At 42.8% G+C, this 23,114-nt stretch overlaps 1 protein-coding gene across 2 annotated transcripts in view; it reads right to left on the bottom strand.

Annotated features, from left to right (window-relative positions):
* The window catches only part of TMEFF2 (transmembrane protein with EGF like and two follistatin like domains 2), a 326,923-nt gene that overhangs the window by 9,383 nt on the left and 294,426 nt on the right, over positions 1 to 23,114 (bottom strand). For both annotated transcript variants that reach the window (XM_040562211.1, XM_040562212.1), the window contains 2 exons: positions 20,120 to 20,268; positions 19,198 to 19,257 (listed from right to left, as the gene is read on the bottom strand). In XM_040562211.1, coding sequence (XP_040418145.1) covers positions 19,198 to 19,257; positions 20,120 to 20,268 — 209 coding nt within the window. The remainder of the gene's footprint in view (positions 1 to 19,197; positions 19,258 to 20,119; positions 20,269 to 23,114) is intronic.

The following is a 23,114-nucleotide window of genomic DNA, read 5'->3' as shown; positions in this document are numbered from 1 at the left end:
AGGTACCACGACATCTGTGTGATGCCTGTGCATCAGCACCAGCCAGCGTGAGGATCCCTCCTCCCTCAGATTAGCCAGCGTGTTACTAAAACAGTCAGATACCATTTGGTTTCAGTTTTTTTAAAGGCATGCTTCAAGATGGTGAGGGAAATTGTCACTTTCAGGACAGCCCGATCCGCCAGGACCTGAGAGGGGGATGCAGATGCTCCCCACCATGTGTAGGCCGGTAAAGAGACGAACGACTTTCCCTCTTCCCACAATCGTGTGGGTAGAAACTGTGTTTTCCTTAAAAGGGTCTCTAGCACACTTTTAAGCAAATCTAGGATCCCACAGAACTTGTAATTACACCTACAGTGTAATGTTAGGATGGAAAAAATGCTTTGCTGAATTAAAATGAAATGGCCTTAGGCCTTGCTAGCGCTTGAATAGGACAAACACTTCCTAACACATCACCTGGCTAGGAACAAACCACAAAATTCAGACATGAGTTGTCCATAGACTCTTGTTTTGACTGCTGACTCTTCTAGAGCAGTTGGAAATTGAACATAAAGGCAGAGAGGGTGGAAAAGCTTATTTTTTAGTTTGATCTGCCATTTCAGTCATTCAGAAGGCAGACCACTATAAAGGTACCATTTAGTTCAGACTAAGAAGTGCCCCTCCTCTTCGGGCACATTTTGAATTCCCCCAAAATCTTTCCCCAACTTCAAAACAGGTTATTTTTCTCATTACACAAAACATCTTCTCAGGCTCAAAACTGAGATCCAAACACAGACGGGCTTTAGAAGTTCCTTCACATTGAACTGCCTGCTCTCGTTTCTGAGGGCGCTGGGCACTGTTCATTATTAATATAGCCATCGATGAGACAGCAACTGTCATCAACGCATCCCAGGGTCTACATCGGTGGAACAAGAACCGTAAATCATTTCTAAAAAGGGAGGATATGAAGGAAAACATGCTTCAAATACAAATGATGGAAGAACTTGACAAAGTTCAAGAAATGAAAACTAGGCATTAAGTCAAATAAATTACAATTCCCCCCCTTATTATAATTTTGGATTACTTATACATTCAGTGCTGGAGGCAATCCTCGTTAATCAGATCACAGCACCACCGAACTAAGGAGCCCCTTCTACCACACCAGCCTTATGCCTACAAAGAGCAGAGCCTAAATATGAAGTTGCCCACTTTCTGCCACACACTCACCGAGCACTCACAGAGCAATGATAGGGACCAAAGGCACAGCTAGTCAGGTTGCAGTAATACTAAATTCAGTAGCAACTCTTCCAACATCAGGCTTGCGGCACTGTTATTGGCAACTGTGTGCACCAGAAGGACGAATTCGTATGTTCTTCTGATGGCCAGAATTTGAGACAGAAAGGTGTAAAGCCTAAAGATAAAATTGGACTGACTCGGCCAGTCTTTCCTATCTCTGGACAAATGTAATTCCTGCCACAATCCTCAAAATGCTTCTCCTCTTGATTTTAAAAAGAAGTACACCCTCACCCTCCAGATAACAGTATTCAGGAACTTTTTTCTTGGAGCGTTTTCCTGACAGAAAATGCCAGTGTGATGAAACCAACATCTTTGCATTTCTGCAACATTTTTTGCATCTTTAGCCTAACATGACATTTCATATTGCGCACATCTTTTGTTACTGTCAGAACATGACATGATAGCCTATCATATGAGATATACTAGTCAAAACAGATTATTTTTAAATGCATTGAGGCCAGATGCTACTTTGTGTAGACTGAAGCAGCTTATCATCTTGAGTACTAGAAGAGTCTCCTAGTTGAACATTGCTCTCCAACCTTTTTTTAGGATGGCAGGGACATGCTGAGACGATGAGCTATTTTGCTGGGGTAGGAAATTGGGTCCTGGAAATTATCCGGTGTGACTGATCTTCATTCTCCTGATGGATTATCTTCTGAGAAGTTATACAAATTATTTAAAGCTATCTTGTCTAAATTCCTTAACATATGGGGCTGTTCCTCTCCTCTCCTTAAAAAAAAAAAAAAAAAAAAAAAAAAAGAATTGTTTCAAATATGCTTTGTACTATTTTAATTTCTGGTTTAACTATATGCCTTCCTTTCAAGGTTTTTGGAAACAGAATGTGCACCGTGAGGATTCTCAGGTAAGTCTCTCAGTGAAGGCTGAAAATCAACCCATGAAGTGGTCTGTCCAGCTGTGGGACCTGACTTTGCAAGTGATGAAAACAAGGCAGCCAAACTATTCAAGAAGGCAGAAGTGTGGAGCTTCTGTTACACAACTGAATGTTTGGAGTAGCTCCACTGACAAAGGAATAAATCCATTAGTGCCCTTGATGAGGATTACATGAAGTACTGCCTGAAGTGCACAGCAAATTCCTCCCAGGCGTAAGTCCCTGCAATCCACTTTGGAGAAAGTAGATAAAAATCTAGGCAAAAATAGGATTCTTATGTCCAACAATTGACTGCCAGGCACTTAACAATCAATTGTGCAGGGCTATTAATTCTGTTGTTCTTCTTGTTTGAGTCAGGGAGACTTTCCAGATGGCTTCAGGCAAGCAAAGTGGAGGGCCACAGCCTGTAAACTCTCACGTTAGCATTTACAATGCTGTGGAGCTTATGGAAATAATAACTGATCGGTTATGTCCATATGATAAAATATTGGCTCAAGTACAGTGCTAATACCTTGTGTACAGTCATCACAGGACTAAGAGAGGTCCTGCAAATACATATATACACATATATTGTATCAAATAAAGGAGGAGATGGTAATTGATGTGCAGTGAAAAATATTTTGACACCTATCTCATTGGAGACAGTGGTTAAGGAGAATAGACTTAATAATTTAAATCTTTTAATACTGCTGAGGTCAGTCACATTGGCAGCCAAAAGCTCTCACTGATATTGAGGTACTGACTCCTTATACATCACATTTTCAGAGGATTTATAAAAGGGGAAGGGATTCTTGGGTTAAATATACATCCTTAACCTTCTCAACCCCTTTTGGAAGTCTGTTCCCCCCTTCTATATCCTTGGCAGCTCTCCCAAAAGGACACTGCCTAGAGCATAGCACTGGAAACTTATTTAACAAAGCTCTTCTGATCTGTATGAGAGACTCGGTGAGACAATTCTTATCTGAAATCAAAATAAAGGTCCAGAGAGTGCTGCCCTGTGGCACAAAAGCAGAGGATGCCCTGAGGTTTGTCGGAGTGACTGGCTGCGGGTCGGAGCCCGTATCCCGCGGCTGAGCCAAGGGACAGGTCATGCTGCTCATCTGCAGTCCTCGCAGAGTAAGCATCTGCTGCTCTTTTTGGGGAAAAGGGACTCGGCAACATTTGCAGTATCTGCTGAAATTCAAAGGTGCCGCTGTGAGATCAGGAGGAATGAAGTGAAAATGGTGTCATGTCTGAAAGTGCAGAACAGCTTTAGCAGGCTTTCTGGTACCTTCCCCTCTCTGGTATCATCCACCAGGAACTGAGGCCCCACAGCAACTTATGAGGGTGAAGCCCTTCAGGAGGCTTCCTCCGTACCTGCAATGAAGAAGTGTACTGAGAAATCCTGGCTCTGCTGTCCACCAGCACAGCCCTGCCTTGCCATTAGCAGCTGCTCCGACCTGACCTATTAATTATCCTGATCCAGTATGTTCCTTTCGTTGAAAACCTTGTGAGCACCTTGTTGCTCACGATCTTGCGAACAGAGCGGCTCCTTACATGGAAGAAAAGATGTGCAAGCAACCTGCCTGAAAATTACAGCTTGGGTAGGCGTTGGACTGGAAATTTAGGAGGAAGTGCTCGCTGCCACTCGAGAGGGGATTCACCAGCCCACTCTCCCTGCAAGCTGGTGGAGGTGAGACACCAAATGGCAGCTGAAAATGTCTGGCACCAGTATGCTGTAGCCCTAGGCTAAATGCATCCTGCAGCCACCCAAGTACACATTTCAAGCTAATCTTCTTGCATAAAGCACACAAAAAAATACCATCCCCGTATTAGCTACTTCACCAAGAGGGAAAAAAAAGAAATGTAACCTTATGAATTAAATTACATTCACTCCTTTTCTCAGGCAGAAAATAGGCTTGCTCAACACAGTAATTTATTAATTTTAAATGTCCCCATGCAAATGAGTTTCCTGGAATAAGCTAACATCCACTTTCCTTTTTAAAAATAATCTAGTGCTTTTTACATTTGAGATGATGGTAAGACGTCCTGATACACTTGGAAAAAAAATATTGTGCTCCATCTTTTGCAGCAGTGTATCACAATTATTCGACCTGCTGCCAATTAGTAATAGAAACTAATGAATTAAGACACTAATAATCACAGATGTTCAAATGGACAACAAAATACTTGAAGCCTGTAGGTAGATATCTATGGGCTATGGCGTATATGTTAAAGCTATCTCGGAACTTTAGAAATTCAAGAGTACTTTCACTGACGCCCGTGAATGTTTCCTCCCTATTTGAGATGACTGCTTGACATTGGGCAACCTGTTAATCTTTTTCCAGTACACAAGTCTATTTGTCAATTCAAAAGTAAATGTAACCTTTTTTTTTTTTTTTTTAACCTTCTTTTGTGTTTTTCACTGGCCATAGCCCATCCATATTCACTGGCTAGGCACAGATGCCTCATCCTAGAGACTGTAGAGACCCCCAGCACTTGAGGCTCTACCCACATGAGCAGCTACTGTGGTACAAGGTGCAGTGCAACCCCACACCAGCACAGCCGCACAAGTCCACGCCAACAACCACTGCTCACCCCTCTGGACAAGAACACTCTGCAGCATCAACCAGGCTGAAGGGGAAAAGAAAAAATGCCCTGTGGGCTAAGGCGCTTCTTTAAACCTCAAGTCCTCAGCAGTCAGGTGCTCACATCAGACACACGTCCTCTCTGGAGCTACTGTTTCATTCAGGGATGCAATGAGCAGGGTGGGCTGCCATCTCGCTTTGTCCTCTACCTCCCCACCACCATGTTTCATCCACTTACCCCTATAGCGGCCCTTGGTAGAAGCAGACTTGCAAAAATATATCCAGGCTTGGTTTGAGGCCATCAAGAGACGACAACCTGACTGCCTCCTCCAGCAGCTCCACAGAGCGGTGCATCACTGTGTGTTTGGGGCCAGGGTCAGCCTAGCTTCTGGGGCCGGCTTTTCACCACTAAACTGAGAAGGTCTTCAGTGCCCCATAATGTCTCTGTGTTAGCTGTTCCCATGCTTTTGGGGACAAACTAGACTTTTTAAGATCACCACTGTAAGGGCACATCTCAGGGCCTTCAATCGTTTCTGTGGATGTAATTCAATGACGCGAGGCCTTATTGTAGATGTATCAAAGCCCTGGGTAGAGGGGACCTGACAGTCTGTGCTTTCTTCTTTTGTTCCAGGATTGAATAAATCTGCGTTAACACCATTCCTAGAATAGATTAAATCCTCCTTTGTGCTAACTCAGCTAATCTTTGGTTTTGGCACGCCACTGATATCCCCGTCACTCAGGTCCCCCCATGCAAGAGAGGCGAGGCGGGCCCCACAGGAGCTGCTTCCTCCCCGTTCAGGAACCAGACGAGCGGCCAGATCTTGTAAAGGAATAAAGCAGCACTTTTTCTCCTCCTGTATGATCTCCTTAGGCAGCTCATGACAGAGCCCTTAGAGAATGAGTTAACCTTATTATTATTGTAATGCTGTGTGGAAAGAAAGTTGTTGTCAGTGTAGAGATTTGTAAGGTTCCCTCCAATTAGGCTGTGTGCCCGAAGGCAGCGGCGAAGGCTGCATCCATCACACATGGCGTGGCACGGGCAGAGCGCGGGTTGCACCGCTTCAGCGAGACAGCCCTCTCGATGGCTGAGAGGATGGCTCGCCTTCCTGTCCCTCCACCTCTCCTCAAGTTTCTCGTTAATGCCAGTGCTGAACATGGTCATAAGGGGACCACGGCTTCTCTCTATGCATCCTCCCCTCTGAAGAACTATGTCTGGGAGTTGCAATTTACTCTTTAACACCACATTAAACAGAGATAGAAACACCATCCCAGTTTGTGGTTGTTACTGGCAGAAGATGCTTCTTTACATGACCAAATCGTGTGTCCTCCACAGCAAACAGGCATGGATCTGCAAAGCGAGGCAAAAGGTGGCTAGGAGAGATGACGACCTAGAAACCAAATACCATACCACCCTCTACGTTCAGCACTGTCTTTCAGGGCCCAAATTTTAGTGCACCTCCAGAAAAAGGGTTCTTTGCACTGTGCATGCAACAGGGGAAGCACCCAGGTTCAGAACCCAGCCCTTTGTCCCTGTTGTGCAGCCCCGTGCAGCACTTATCCACACCCACGTCTCCTCTAGAGCAAACTCAGCAGCTATTCCCAACATGCAGCGACAGAGCAACATTAGTTAACTTAGTTAAGTGGTGATTAAGGAACAAAACTCCTCGAACTTGACTGAGTGGTGTCCCGCTGTTTCTGCTTTGTGTGCTACCATGCAATTTCTATATCAAAGCTGCCTTGCTAGTGCAGCACTGGAGAGCAGCTTATTTATATGTAGATGCAGCTATATGACATTTCCAAATGCCATACATTTGCATATGAAGGTTCCACGTTTTTTTTCCCCTTTGAGTAAACAGAGTCTGCTGCAACTCCAAAGCAATGCCTTCAATAAAGTAGAGCTTTCTCAGAACCATCCTCCTTAAGAGGCTAAAAAGCCCTGAAACAACTCATTTTCATAACTTGGCAGCCTTAGCTATCAATACAGTCTATGGGCAGGTCTTCTGCTTTACAGCTTTAACTTTGATACCGAACAGAGTGCATGGAGAGCAAAACTGCGAGACCTTAAGATTTCCTATGAAATGGCTGAAGAAGATCTGCAATATAAATCAGTATTTGCAAATAGGCCTCAGACATCTGATGGAACTTGTGGCCATCCTAAAAAAGGCGGTGGGACATGCTCATTACAGCTATGAAGACAGCATTGATTTTTGTTGCTGATCTTCCACTTCTGAACAAGAGCAGGAGATTGTTGCAAGAGCTGCTTGGGACCTCCAAAACTGCAAATATCAACAGAAACCACAACCTTACGTAACGCCACGAGAGCCAACTGGACATTACATATTCAGCTTTCTCGTCAAAGAAAGATAAGGCTGAGCAGATGGTACGTGGGCAAAGTTTCAACCTGAATACATTGCCTTCCGAAAAACAGCAGTGCTAGGGAGGCATCCCAGTTTTGGAGCATGAGGCAGCTGTGTGTTACCTGCACATTAAAGAGCTGCTCCTCTGCTGCCCTATGTGGGATCACGGAGCTGGAAGAGCTTCCCACCAGTAACGTGTGCGTGGAGAAATCAGACTCTCAACACCTCCACTTTGTGAACACTGGCACTGGGATAAGTAGCAGGATGTGGCACCTGGGAGTCACCAGAAAGTGTGGGAGTGCTGGTGGCTCTTGCAGCAGATCGTGGAGTAACCAGGAATCAGCTGGGATTCTCACTTGTGAGTCAACTCAGCTCCACGGTGGCAAGAAGACAGCCCCCAAGTCCTCCCACCCTGCTGAGGTGAGGAGGAACCACCTCCTGAACTCAACCTGCTGCTGGGTGACAACAACAGGAGCTTTCTGATTTTAACAGCAGGCACAGCAACCCCCAGGAGTCACCTTTAACCATGGCTGCAGTCCTGTTCATCATGGCTTATAGAGTTTCACCCATCTGCCACTGTTTTTCTAAAGGACTTCACCTCCCTGACTGGCAGATAGCATCGACGTGACAAATGGGATGAGGGGCCAGAAAGCTGATAAATACTTTTGATACAACTCTAAAAATAGTGATGGGATATTTGTACCCTTCTGACACTTTTCCAGCAGTAGATGGATATGCACGAGCTAAGTTTTAAGACAGGTGTCAAGAATATTGATGTATGGAGGGAGCTGGATCATTTGGCCGGCTCTGCCACGGGGGATGGCTGTGTGACGAATGATGCTTCCCTTGCCCAGGAACGTGTGTGGGGAGGGGCCCAGGGGGCTGTGCCGTTGGTGCCCATGCAGAAATAAAGGATTCTGGTTGCAATGGCAGCTTTGCCCACCGAGGATGTACGTTTTCCTCCATGGGGATGACGGAAGGGGAGAGGCACGGTGCCAGTGCTCTCAGTGCCTGGTGGGACTTGGCTTGGTGGGCTGGCATGGGGCTCTTACCAGCTGTGACTTCTGCACGGTCTGAAGGACTACATAGGAATTAAGCTGCCTACAGATGTATTTCATAAATGTAACGGGGTCAAATATGCAGCCTGGTTTGGATGGAAGAAAACGATACGTTGGGTAAGAGCTATAAACACCAATTTGGTGCAGATTTGTTGTGGGGGATTAATGAAAAGGAGCACTGTAGTGCCCTACGTGCCTTGCAACTACAATCCTAAATTCACTTTAGGATTTCTGACCCACCTCTGGAAATACATAAGTCAAACCTGCTTTTTTCTCTCCCTTCCAGGCCCTTCAATAATGTTTACTCCAAGGGCCACAGATTCACACATACCATCCCAATGTCCTCAAGCTATTCCCTCTTTGGCACCCATGAAGGTGGCTGGCAGGAATTTTCACACTGATGCAAGTGGTGACTCTTCCAATATTTAAGTACCATGTTGATGAAAATTGCTCTTAAGCAATTTAACTGTGGATTAACAAAGCACATTTCCATGTTTGCATGAAGATGTACTTATCATCTATATTTACCTGATTATATTCATAGGAACACACACATTATATAACAAGATTCTGCATTTCCATCAATCCTCACCCCGTCTCTTCAGTGATGTGGGTGGCTTTTACTGGCAGAATAATCGGGCAGACAATCAATGAAACAAAGCAGGAGCTTCATTTTGAGACACTGCTGCAAATAAAAGCACACCCTAATCCAATTACCAGGCTGTCCCCTAATTTCCAATAGGAACTCCAGGTCTGAATGGATTGTTTTCTGCTGAGATCAATGGATGGCATAAGGCAGTATTTGAAAAGGTCTCTGACTTATTTTTAGGCCTGCCAGCATGATGTTATCAGAGGTTAGTGTTTGGTTGCACACTTCAAGCAAACTCAAAAAATTACAGCTGAGAGCGAGTATGAATGGCAAACCTGCCAAAGAGGTCTGATCGCAGGCACGGAGACGGAAAGGTTAGCCCAGGTACGTGACAGACCGGACAAGCAACGTTATTTTAGCTGCAGGGCGTCTCCTTCAACCCTTTTGACAACCTGAAAGTTTCACAGCCCTATTTTTGCACTAACGTTATATTCCATTTTGACTACTGAAGGCAATTTTTTCTTTTTTTTTTCTTCATTTTATTTTTTTTTCAGGGGCGTCTTATGTCTGTAAGGTGCTTCCAAGCTTCAGAGTGATACCCAAAAGCTCCCTGCCCTCCTTTTTCTTCTTTTCCAAGGTAGCATCTGTGCTTGTAAGAACATGGTTCCCGAGAGAATTAACCCAGGAAACTGAAGAAAGACCTGTAAATTTGTAAGAAAATAGGAGACTGAAGTAAAAATGCCCAGCTCCTATTCACGGTATTTTGAAGGCATCTTGAACCACGTAAGAGAGATGATGTTGACTGATGTTGACTAACAAGCATGGTTTCAACCTAGCTTGTCACTGCTTTTGTTCAGATTATACAGAAAAGTAAATACATTTTATTGGCATGTTGCTCAACTGTGATCATTCCTCTGCACTGAGCAAAGCACTGCACTTTTGAAGGGATGAATCCTGCTCAGTTTGCTGGCCTCGATTTTATTCACCTGTCTCCCCTGAGGAATGAATCATAAAACTGATGGCAGTGGCCTACAACTTTGCTTTCTGTATCTGCCCAGTTGTTGTTAAAATCTTTTGCAACACCTGAGAGGATTGTTTTTTAGCAGACTGTGTGTTAAAAATTCCCACTCAGTAGTGAGGAGTTCAATATGTTTCCTTTCGCATGCCTCAAGCTGGAAAGAAGCCAAATGGGAAAAAAAGGGCAATTTCTCGAAATGGAAAATTTAATAAGAATGAAGATGGATGAAAAAATGTCCAGAGAAATCAGGAAGCCATTTAAATTCAGTGGCCATTCTCCCACTAGCCTCAATGAGGCCCGGATTTTACCTACTGCCTCTTTAAATCTTATCCCCTCTTCTAATCGTATTTTAAACCAAACAGCTGACATCCTTCTGCCCAGCCAAGGCCCTGTAAATCACTGAAATACAGGGTAGAAAAAGAAATCTGCAGTTCCAGATGTGTCTAAAAACAGTCACAGTTCTCGTAGAGGCAAGCTGCAGAGGAAGATGTTTAGCATACATTATGCCTGACAAAACACTGATAGTTCATCAGTTTTGGTATTATCAACCAACAGCAAGCCCTTCCACGGCTCCTTCATTTGCAGAGCACACAGACAGGCTAGACTTATGCCACTTGATTTCAGAACGATATTTCTTACCTAATCCTTTCCCATCCCAGCTTGATGGAAGCATGCTTCCATTATTAAATAAAATCGTAAACGAAATACCCTGGGGAGGGGGTGTTTTTGGTGTACACCTGACACAGCTTTAAACTACAGATGAAAGAGGGAGATTAAAACCATAGGGAGGGTTTTAATTTTTTTAATTTTTTTTCCCATCTAAAAAATATTTTGCCGTTATGTAATGCCGTCTAAAATGGATAAAGCTGGTCAGAGCAGCAGTGGGCAAAGAAATGCATTTCAATTCAGCGTTGGTAAAATTATGAAATGCGCCGCCACTGATTACATAACAGCACATTTCGGTTGCAGCTGCTGCATTTACAGGAGGGGAGTTTCACGCTACCCTATCACTGACGGGTACATGCTAAAATGACAGCCCGAGGGGGGGAGAAGTCACCTTGCTAAGCAGGTAGATGCTGCTTTTGAACCTCGGTTTATAACAGTGCTTCCTCCTGCTCGGTGGTACAGATGTGTGTCTGGAAACTCCACAGCTGGGCTTCTCCTGAGTCCAGAGGAATGCTCCTTTGGCAAGAAGGAATGGAGAAAGGAGAGCTGGCATTCAAATGCTGCATCTCCCACAGCGTTGCCTACTTCCTATAAGCACAATCCTTTTTTCTTATGTCACAAATTTTTGTCACTAGCGGTTTCAGTGTCTAATACACAAAATGTTAGGAAACATGAAAAGAACAGATACATTGCATTGCTTGGCCAAGCAGTGCAAGATGTGTGTTTTAGCAGATATGTTCGATGAAAAGAAGTGGAACCATTCAAAAGTGAAATAAGCAAAGTGAAAATAATATTTGTCTGTCTTTACTTTCTTTACCAAAATGTACTAAGCTAGGCAAAAACTGCTACTTTTCTCCATATAGCCTATTTCTGAAGGTCTCCCAGTTCCCTCTTCTCTTCCCTAACCAAATTTCTTTTCATTCTACCAGATGCATTTGTAATTCCTGTGTCTAGGCTAACTCCTTACTTATCTTTAGGCTTAGGTTACCATTTCAGGTGTCTAAATGAGCAAATAATCTCATGTTTGTATTGTAATTTGACATGATGATACTCATTCTATAAAAGATGTTTTAGTCAGTTCTGAGTAGCAACTTTCCTTAATATACAACTTATTTATTACAACTGTCATATACTTTCATCTCGTGATATTTTGACATCTAACATTTCATAAAGAATGCCAAAATACCCATGAAACAAAATTCGGAAGAAATTCAGTTCCATGAATATTTCAAAATATTTTTTTACATTTCAGACTAGATCAAACACGAATATTTAAATGTTGATGTTTCCTGAAAAAGGATATTCTAGCAGCTCATTACAACTTTAACTCTCAAATCCTTGGGAAGAATTCCTAACAGCAGATTTTCAGAGACAAGGCCCAAAATAGAGCTGCTAGGCATAAAAATATACCATGATACTCCTCAATTCTCATTAACTAATTCAAATTAGTGTTGTGGATGGCAAACAGCTGCTGTGCACCATCTTGAGCAGCATCCTTCAAGGACAGCTCTTGAGCTAATCAGAGCACATGGAGCCCAGAGGAAGGCTGAAACCGAGGGTGAGAGAAATTCCTCCCCAAATGCCGATAAACCTGACACCAACTGGGTCTGGGCCCACTTGCAGTAAATTTAAATATGGGTCTGTGGAAGCCATTTTGTGGCTGGACCCTTCCTGCATTGTTGGATGGCGTTAACGCTGGTACTCTTCCCATTAGGGGCTGCACCTGGGGCTATCTTAGCTCAGAACTGGCAAAGACACAGTATTGACTTGGTGGCACAACGTGATTTAGTCAGATATAAAATAACTTTTTCCTTGATAACCCTAAGTCCTGCCGCAATGACAGCACCCACGTGCTCTGAGGGGCCATGCATTACGGCAGGTATTCCAGATGTTCAAGGCAGCTTTCTAGGGGGGTAGTAGATCGTGTTGCTGGTTCTTCATTTCCAAAACCCTCTGAAAACAAAGGCTGGGAAGAAACAGATCCTGTGACTGGTTTTAAGTAGAGCATAACTGCATGACTGGCAACCATGATGCTGTTTTTCTGAGGGTCCCCTCCTGCATTTGTTTTTTCTGGGTATCCCTTGCCTGAAGTGATCCTATTTAGAAGGAAGGCGTCTGGTTAAGGACAACTCAAGGAATCAGGCCTGCTTCAAGCTGTGTTGAGTTTTAGGGATCACATTTTCATGTGGAAGCAGCAAGGCCTCTTTTCTTTTTCCTGCAGGCTCTACCTCCCTGGGAGTTTATTCACGCCTCTGACCAAAATACGGAACAGAGGACAAAAGATAAGCAGGTTTATATTTGCCCAGGAAGGTGGATTTCTATATTCCAAATACAACAAAATACTGAGAAATGATACATGTTTATGGACTGGGACACAAATGGAAGAACCTGTAGGAATGCCTACGTGAGCCCTGGTCTGCTCATCCCTATATCACATACCATTCTGTTTTTATCCATAACCTTTAACAAAGCAAAATGTTACAGAGGACTGGTTACACAATGGTATAAGAAAATAACAACACGTAAGGTACACAGTCCTGGGGAAGCAAGAAGTGGGAGACAGTGCGTGAGCAAAATTCACGAATCTTGAACAGTTTGGAAGAAAACTAATAGAAGAATATACTTGTATTATGAACTCCACCCCTGCCCCCAAACCTTGATGAAGTTTGACAACTGAATTCATTTTCAGGACTTAAATATTTCAGGGAAGCTGGTAACAGCAGAATAGCCTAGTCCAACTTTATGGTTTCAGGCTGCCCATTCTAGTCTTGGTGCTGCAAGGTGGTGTTTGCTTTTCCTGTTCATTCCCTGCAGATCAAATTCTTAGCCTGGACATAATGTATTTTCAAGTTACCGTGCTTGTGCCCAAATGAAATAGCTTTTATTATAAAGTTCATTCACATTACTGAATTTGTTTATTAGGGGTAAAAGCATAAACTGATTCGCAACTTCTGATTCACATTCATTAGTGACTAAATTAAGGGCTAAGCTTTAAAGGCACAAATGGAAATGCTCTTTTTTTCCCAAGCTACGTAAGTCTCCATAAAGAGATGTCTAACAGTTCACCTGAGACCCAATTTAAGTTTTAATGCTAACAATTACAGGTTCCATGAGCATGACACCGGGAAATCATAAGTAATGAAAAGGCACAATTTCTCTCATTATAAAACCACACGCACACACAAAAACAAAAATCCAAAATAATGAGGCACATTTTACCAAGCTTACCATACGCAATTCAAAGTTAAAGGAGACCTCTCAGGATCTAAAGATAAATTTAAGGCTGTTCTGTGTAAGAAAAGCACTCCATAGAACTACTGCTAGTCTTGGGATAGCCTAGATGGCAATTCCCACACCTGCACAATTACATTAATGCCCCAGTTTTTCCTATTTCAGAAGGAAAACATCTGGTCCACCTGATGACACAGAAAAATGCCAGAGTGGGACTTTCTGCACTGCACCTTTTGAAAACGAGGAGTTAAATGACAAAAAGAAGCAGCTGCAATTTTTCATTTAAAAAAAGCTTGCAGGACAAGTGAAGGTTCGGGGACCAAGCTGACATTGCTGGCTACTCAGACTTTAGTTCAGAAGTAGCTGACTGAGATTTATTAACCTACCAGGCAGACTCTATCTTTAAATTTTTTATTTTCTTCTGGATATCACCAACAGTGGAGGAGCTGAAAGACAGCAGAGGGGCTAGAGACCATGGTGCTATCAGAACATGATAATCTCTTTTGCCTTTGAAAATCATTCAAAGAGCTCCTGAATAGGAATAGTTTTCTTATGTGTTTTATAGTGCTACATAAATTAAACTAAGCTACACACAGTCATTATTTCTGAGTCAATGCTATATTGCTTTCTGTGAGCTTGATTTTGGAAGCCTCCAGATCCCAGCCAGAGAACTGAGACATTTCCTCTGCTTTACTTCTTGGAAAACTTCTCTGTCAGGATTGCCTGGATTGAATAGACAAAGATGCCTTCTCCAGCTGACTCTATTAAGAAAGTATTTTTTTAAGTTAAGACCAGCTCTGTTCTTAGATCATATTGAATTTATAAGCCCCAGGCTTCAGTTGTTTGTAGACATTTACATTTCTGAACAATCGGACATCTTGAAGGCTATCCAGGCACATGGGGCATGATACAGTTGTATCTCCTGGAGGGAAATGCCCTCACTGCTTTCCCCAAGTCACAGGCCAAAAATATCTGAAATGTATGGCCTGAAATTCAGTCTATATGGAGCTCTTTCACTGTTTTGAAGAGCTCATCTGTTGCCTTTTGTGGATTTTCACCGCGAATAAACCTTATGTGTGTTTTAATAAAATCTTGCACTTGTAAATGCAGCTAACAATCCCAGCTTTATGTTTTTAAGAAATGTATAAATTGTATTATTCTTGTATTCACAAATGTCAGGAATGTGAGTGAATGCGGGTGGCAGCCACACCGAGACAGCATTCCTGCTGCCACACAGCTGTCAAAATAGTAAAATATTTTTTTTTCAATTTTTAAGCAATTCGATGGAAAAGCAGCAACATTTCCTAACTAATCTATTTGTTTAGTGTGACAACCTCTGACTTAGAGCCTGACTAAATTGAAAGCCAAGCAAATCTGCATACGCAAGGATGCAATTTTCCTAGCGCTTTTACAAAGCTGAAGATGAGAAATGGTTTCTCTCTCTGTGTGATGCATGCACGGTGTTCAGCTCTATGTCTCACTTGCTAATTCCATTAAGAAGAAAGGAAAGTCTGGCTCACAAAGGCAGAGCAGAATTGCATGATAGTTTATATGCCATAGCTAAGCTCTGGGGCTTTATTATCCTTCACCAGTTTAATATATGTCTGACAAAAATTAATTTAAAGGGGCAATGTCTAGTGGTTTACACTCAAAACAACCTACTTGGAAAGTTTTATAATCTGGAGAAGGAATCCACGCTGAATTTCTTATTTTATTCCTGGAATTGGAAGAAAAAACCTCACACTTTGTAGAGAAATTCGGTGCTGCTGCTCTGATTCTTGGGCCCCACCCAGGGACTAGTATGGATGATGAAGACTGTGGCTGAAGTCAGGTGGGTCAGCATCAAGGCTGTGAAGAAAGGCATGCATCACCCACTGGTGCTTCCTACACATTCAAGATCAGCAGATCACTCTCAAGTTTCTTATAGAAGCGTGGCTTCTTCCCCCAGTCAAAGAGATTAGAAGTTAATGATGCAGAACGATGAGGTTTCGCCAAGTTTGAGGATAGTTTTCTTTTTTCAAACATAAATGTTATGCTGTATTTATTTTGGAAAAGGCACGGTCCAAGACTCTTCTTTATCCCTGGAGTGAATAATCTGTGGTAGTTCCTGTGGCCTCTGTGCCACAGACTTGGCCCAGCCAAGGGCAGACAGTGTGTTGACACAGATGGGTTTTGCCCTTTTTGGTGGAGCATTCAGTTTGCTTCGACAACACAGCCATCTGCTAGTGAGCAACCCCAAAATACAGCTCAAAACAACCATTTGTGGATGTGAATTTTCCACCGAAAGAGACTATCATGACTAAAAATGCCCTTTTTTTCCCTGTTTTCATCATCTTTGCTGCGTGGCTGGAGTTTGGCTGCTAAGACTTGATCTAATCAATGTTCATAGAGAGAGTTTTGTCTGGCCTGCAAGATCGTATTATTGAGTAGGTTGATCAAATTTGTCAGTGTCTTCACTGACAATTTTCATGAATATATAACATGGAAATATGGCTCATCCATGCCCACTTATTCTTTTTAGTCCTTAAAATGGCTTGGAAAAAAATCTTTTTAATTTGATAATGAAAAAGGATAAAATCAGTAAGGGGTATAATAGCTAATATCCAGATCTTAAGAAGGGAATACAAGCATTAAATAATAATAATAATAATAAAAAGACAAATGAATAAACAAGATGAAAACTCCTTGACTGCTCAGACTATTTAATGCAAAAACGCCACTGAAACAGCCAACTTCTTTATGCAGAGAAAGAAAAACAAACTTATCCAAGAAAACATCCTTCACAGGACTTTCAGACACTACTTTCTAAAATATACATTACACTTACAATGCTTACAAATATTTTTCCATAGAAGTTGTGAGATCAAGTACTTTTCTACTGAATTTGAAGAAAAACCCTGCCCATTCATATATTGGCTAAAACTGAATGCCATCTCACAAACTTGATCAACATCAACAAGCTGGTATTTGCTGAAAAGAGTGAAAATCCCCCAAAGTCTGATAAATTCTTCGGGGTGTCAGAAAAATGAGAGGGGCCAGAATTGTCCAAGTAAAGGCACGGACACACGGATGTACAGACACTGTGCTGACACGTGTTACACACACAGGCACGAGGCACGCTGCCTTCTGTGTGTCTCAGGCATTTCCAACTCAAAAACAAATCTTGCCTGCATGAAGAAAGAGCACTTAAAAAACACAAGGCTATGCCAACTTAATGTAAAGATTTATGTTCCAAAGGAATGAGTGCTCTCAGCTTTGCAGACTGAAAGATTTACGCGTTCATTAACCGGGATCAATGGGCTTCAAAGAAGAACAGGAGGGAGCAAAGACATTGATTCAACAGACAGTGTGAATGGTTCATAATGAAAAAAGTCCACTGGCTGTTGGATTGTCTGCAAAGGAACTGCCTCCCTGGGACCCCAAGATTAGGGTGCGTGGGTTTTGATGTGCTGTTTGGTTACTACCTGTCCCGTTTGGTTACTGTCATTTTTACGAGCATTTGGCACCACTGCATTAGTGTAACAGACAACATGGACTCATAGACTCATTTAGGTCGGAAAAGACCTTCAAGATCATCAGGTCCAACTGTCAACTTGACTTACTAAACCACTTCTACAACAATTATTCCCACTTATTATTCTTATACTAACCATAATCAAACTTTTCTGCACTTAAGGAACGCGAGTAGCCATAGCTCTGCCTTCCCTGCTCAATAACTCAATTTCCTCTTGTGTTCCCTGCTTGACTTCCAACTTCCATGAAGCTTCGCTGCAACCAAATTTCTCCTCAGGACTGCTACCCACCATCTCTCCTTTCGAGTGTGGGCTGAAATATCATCTGTCTGCTAAACTGGAGCTGTTCTCCTCCTGCCCACTTCTGAGCCGAAGGTGCCTTCTGTGCTCCTCTTCCTCCATGACCCATGACTTTGCTTTCTCATCTCATTGCTATTATTTCCTCCTCCTCCCTCGTCTTCAAGCTGCCTTTCCTCCCATTTTGTTACAACTCGGTTGCTTCATGCTTGAACATGCTGTCTCCTCTCTCCGGGTGATGTGGGTCACTGCCAGCTGGGAGCTCAGTTAACGGGCAGGAGCGGAGTACGACAGGTTGCACAAGATTCAACGAGGGGCTGCAGGCCTTCAGTCTGATTCGGGGACTCTAGTAATCTCCCCAGCTCTCCAGCAAGGAAGAGAAAGGATCTAACACAGCTCTATTTCTTGTCCTTATTTCTGACTCAAAATAAATCATTTTGGCCTAGTTTGCCATAACTTCTGCCCACCCCAGGATACAACCTCAGCTCTTCCAGCCTTTTAAGAAAACTGACTGCAGATTTTTCTTTCTGTGCATGACTCTATTCACCTGTGGAAGGGCTCCTTGGCAGCAGGAAATATGTGGACCATGGCACGTCTTTGATCTTTTGGAAAGTAATCCCAGCATTCACTTTCTGTAGAAATTTCTTCCTTCGCTGCTTTGTCCTGCAGCCACCCTGACACCTCTAGCTCCTCTGGCTCATCATTTATTCATAGCTCTATGTTTTAATCATCACGCACCATTTTTAAAGTAGGATCAGAACAATCAGTTTCTAACGGTTGGGTGTCATATCAACACAGGGCCATCGTGCACACAGAGCCCTCACAAGGGGTGACCAGACAAATTCAGTAACACTGAAGCAATCTCATGGTAAGAGATATTAAGACCCGTGAAACATCATCTGGATTTCACCTAAGCCATGAGCAAGCTGCTCAGGTAAACCCAGCAACTGGCATCTTCTCTCTTGAAAGATCTCCTTTTGAAATACAAAAATCTCACAAACCTAAGCTGTGAATACAACACCTGACACATTTTCACCATACCTTCCTAAATGCTTGAATTCTCAGCATGAGCTGTGAACATTTGTGTGAGTGCATGCGCACCCGCACCCCCGCACACACTCAGTTTCTAAATCAATCCTCCGAGGCAAAGGGTGTAAAGCAAATACCTCCCAAGCCTCACTAGTATTTACATGCTTTTAATTTCAAATACCATATAAGGCTATTTGGCCATTATGTTTTACTGTAGCTTCTAAATATATTAAAACTGTTTATCACTGTAAAAAACATTTCAAGAACCTTGTTAACTTAACAGTAAAACACAGACAGATAATCTTATCTATTATGGAAATGTTTCATCATATCACAGCTGTGCTAGGCCCTGGATTTTCACTTTCTTAAGCCTGTATATATCATGAAAAGAATATGCACACTATATGCATAGTAATTCAATAATTTTCATCAATGTCTGCTAATTCTGGCAAACAGTTTTACCACATTTATTATTTCCACTGCTGGAACAGGTGCTTTATGTTCAGAGTATCTGTACATTGATAAAAATGGAAGAAGCCCATTTGTTAAGGAGATAGCTCCTAGCAAAACAAAGTAATAAGAACACAGTGTTTTTTAAAGCAAACAAACAAAACCATAGCAGAAGATGAGGACACATCACCTCTGTAAACAGAGGAAAAAAGCGACTTACACGTTCTTGCCAACTGTGATTCTCACGGAATAGGAACCATACCTGCATAATCTGTCCGTGCGTAATGCCCATCTTCAGATTTTGTAGTTGCTGTGGTATTATCTGTGTTAAAAGAAATACGTTGTATTGCTTGGGGAGCCTCCACTTCCTATTGAGTACGCCCCAGTGCCCACGCAAACATAGCATCCCTTCCACGCACAGCACCACTGCTGGCTGCAGGGCTCCCCTGGGCTTGCCAGGTGAAAACAGCAGGAGCGGGCTTTTTGGAATGAAACACGAAATATCTTCCATTAAGAAAACACATTTTTTCTAACAATATGTGACAACAGATTGCAGCTGGGATAAATCTATCAGTGTAAAGCAGGACTTGTCATTTCTGCTCTACTTGAAGTAATTGGGGAGTTTTAATATGTACCCTGAAATGAACTGTCACGTAGGGCAGTTAACTTTAAAGAAATGGGAATAAATGAGAATGCGTTTAATAGACAGGTATAGTATGGCCTTGTAAGTAGATGTACCGAGGATTTATAGGTCAGAAGCTAAGGGGGAAAAAAGCTATTAACTGTCCGAGCCCCAGTAGACACTTTATTTACAGGAGCTATTTAAAGGCAAATTTTCTTCATTTTTATTTCCGAATAGACTAGAGTTTTTAAAGTCAATTCAAGGGTCACACAAGTGATAAAGCACCCTGGGAGCTGGGCATAGAGAAGCATGGTATTGGTGGCAAACACAGCTAGTCTCGATGTGGTATTAACAAAATTTCCTTCCAGGCACTGCTGGCATCCCATGAGCCCAGCAGATGAGAAACAAGCACCAGCACTGTGTACCATACACATTACAGGAGTCTAATGGAAATGCGAGAAGTGCCAAATAAGAAGCCAGCCCCAGTTCTCTCTTTTTTTTTTTTCCTCCCTGAACGAAAATTGAAAACATTCTTTGAAATGAGTTTTGTTATGAGCATTACCTTGACATCGACCCAAAGACATGACTTCAATTTTCTCCTGTTTCTGGCATGATGCCTCTTTGATTTGACATGCATTATCATAAGATTTCCCATCGGAAGCACAAAGAGGATTGAAGTTGGTTTGAGAACAGTCAATGTTGCACACACACCTGAAGAGACAGAAGAGAGAAAAAAGAAGAGGCTAATATGAGAAAGTTCTTTCGTGACATCATAAATGCATCTCAGAAAGAAAAGTGTTTGTATTTTCCTGACTGAACAATGCAAATCAACAGAATGAAAGCAGAAAATTCTCTTAAAAGGTCATTTGTATTTCTGGATGGAAATGAATGCAGGGAAAGAGGAGAGACACAGAAAACAAAAGCAAGAAAAAGGACACGTTAAAAAGAGAGTTATAGATGGAAAATTAAATGACAGCATTACCAACTGCAATTTCTTGCAAACCAAAGAACATCCAAGCAGATATATGAGTAATTTACGTTGCTGTACCCTCTTAGATTAAAGAAACCACAAAATTTACCTCACAGAATCACAGAATCACAGAATTGAAGGGGTTGGAAGGGACCTTGAAAGATCATCAGGTCCAACCCCCCTGCCAAAGCAGGTTCCTTAGAGCAGGCTGCCCAGGTAGGCATCCAGACGGGCCTTGAATACACCTCCAGAGAAGGAGACTAAGGAGACCTCTGCTGAGGTGCTGCCCACACAGCATGGGTATGTAACACAGAATCAGTGTTATCCATTAATTATATCAATTTAGGATCAGGTAATATGGCAGCTATAGGCATTCTGATCATAGTACAAGAAGAGATGTTGAAACCACATCTCATCCTACAGGGATGACCCCCCATGCCAAAACGGAGGGTGGCATCAGCGAGGCATCAGGTGCATCGCCAGGGCCATGACCCAGCTCGTGAGCTCCTGGGCTGCTACAGGACATGAACCAAAAGCATGGTGAGGACAGATGGGGGTCTTGCTTCAAAAGCATGATCTGGATCTCAAGTAACATGCTAACGTGGACACATCCACACCCTAGCGAGCCTTGCCCATTGCTCAGAAGTTGGAGAAGCCTAATTACTTCCACCACCTTCCAACACAGCCTTTTTTCTTTAGGTTTCTCCTGTTCCATTATCATTAGTGATGTCAGACACCCTTGGGCATCGGTGGAGGAAAGCCATGCTAATCTTCCATCCTCCGCCCCCTGTACCAGGCAGCTCAGTCTCGGTGAGGCTTACATTAACACCGAGGCAATCCTGCTCGGGGACAAAGCCAGAGGTCTAACCTGGCAGCTGCTTCGGCTCTTCTGAGCATGTAATTGTGCACACGCTGCTATCCAAACTCTTGCTGGCTCCCTCTGACATTTAAGGTAGAGCAAAGCCAGTGCCGCTCCATCTCCAGCCCGCTGGTCGCACTCAGCCTCACAGTGCCTGCTCCGCGGCTCTGCCTTTTCAGAGTTAAGTAATGGAAATGCCAGCCTGCCAGCCTCACTGCTTGACTTCAGAAAGCGTTTAAAAGTCAGTTCCCCTTCCATTCACATCACGCATTCGGACACCTTCAGCCACGGGAGGTGCAGCAACAGAAAAACTCTGGGGGCAAGGACTCGGAAAGAGGAATCACAGGGAATCAGACGGCATGGGTCAGATTTCTTCCATCACCCCCCCTTAGTCTCTGGCTTCTGCAAATGTGCCCAGTGAAATGAAAATCTGGGGAACCACGGCTCGTATACATTTGGGCTTACTTTACATTAGGTAGATCACTAAATACAGAAAACTTCAGCTCAAAGAGAGGCCAAAGGTGAAAAGCCAAGGCTATAAATTAAATTAAACGATTTCATAACTAGTAGAAGATGGGAGTCTGTCTCCCTGTGTAGCAATTTCACCACACTGATGAATATACAGAATATAAGAAAGCATCCAGTCCCTTTCCTAAGAACCTCCTTATCAGCGGAATAAGGATGTTCTGCTCCCCCACAGTATTAACGGCCGTCATTTCTTCCCGCAGTCATTTCCAGCTTCCCACCTTAGTCAAACTCACTTCATTAGGAACCGTTTACTGCTCGAGTAATCAGAATTTTTTTCCACGTTGCTCTACCATTTGCATTTCAGATGGGACACAATCAGCCATATGCTCTTTTTTTTGGTAATAAACCAGCTAAGAAACAGCTTCAATACTCAACACCTAGCTACAAAAAATGAGTGTGGGTTAATATATATTATGTCTCAAGTCAAGAGAAAATTAAGTCAATGAGAAAATTAAAACAAAAGGATACTCTTTAGGGGAAATCTAAGCAACTTGGGATGCAATTTAAAAAACATCCAGGGGATGTATGAAGCTAATCTTAGAGTAAGGCACTTAAGAGACGTATTTTTAAAGGTGTTTAGATGCTTAAAGATGCATGCAAACATTTTGTGTGGGATTTCTGAAATCTCAGAGACCTCTCTCTCGCTGACTTCAAAGACCATTTTAGAGCTTATTAGACATTTGTTCGCATCTTTTGATACCTTCCAAAAAAAAAAAAAAAAAGAAGTTCCCCAACGACTTTTCTGACCTCTCTCAGTAAAAGTGAGAAGAAAACAAAGATTTTCTAAACCTCAAACCTTAATTGCGAGACCAACCTTTCCTACCAGGCAGGAAGCCTACAGCAGCACAGTATGAGCAGGATGAAGCACGTGCTACTTGTGCAGACGGCAGGATGCTTGTGTTTGAGGGACACCAGAAAGGGACAACTGCTGCATGACACTATATGCTCAAGTCTTATGGGAACCCCTGCATGAAGCCTGCGTTTTGGGGTTGACTAGATAGGTGATGAAAAAGCACTGCAATACACTTGTCACCAGGATCTCCTGACTGCGAGGTCTGTGTGTCATCCACCTCTCGCACAGCTCTGAGAGGAGAGCTTCTGGCTTGCAGCTGTGGCTTCTTACGGCTTCTGCACTTGCACACACAAATCCTATTTAAAGGCTGCACAATTAAGACAACATTAAATATATGTCAGGAAGAG

This window comes from Cygnus olor, chromosome 6 (genome assembly GCF_009769625.2).
Source record: "Cygnus olor isolate bCygOlo1 chromosome 6, bCygOlo1.pri.v2, whole genome shotgun sequence".
NCBI lineage: Eukaryota > Metazoa > Chordata > Aves > Anseriformes > Anatidae > Cygnus > Cygnus olor.
The sequence above is the reverse complement of the archived record's forward strand: the minus strand, read 5'-3'. Positions and strand labels throughout refer to the sequence as shown.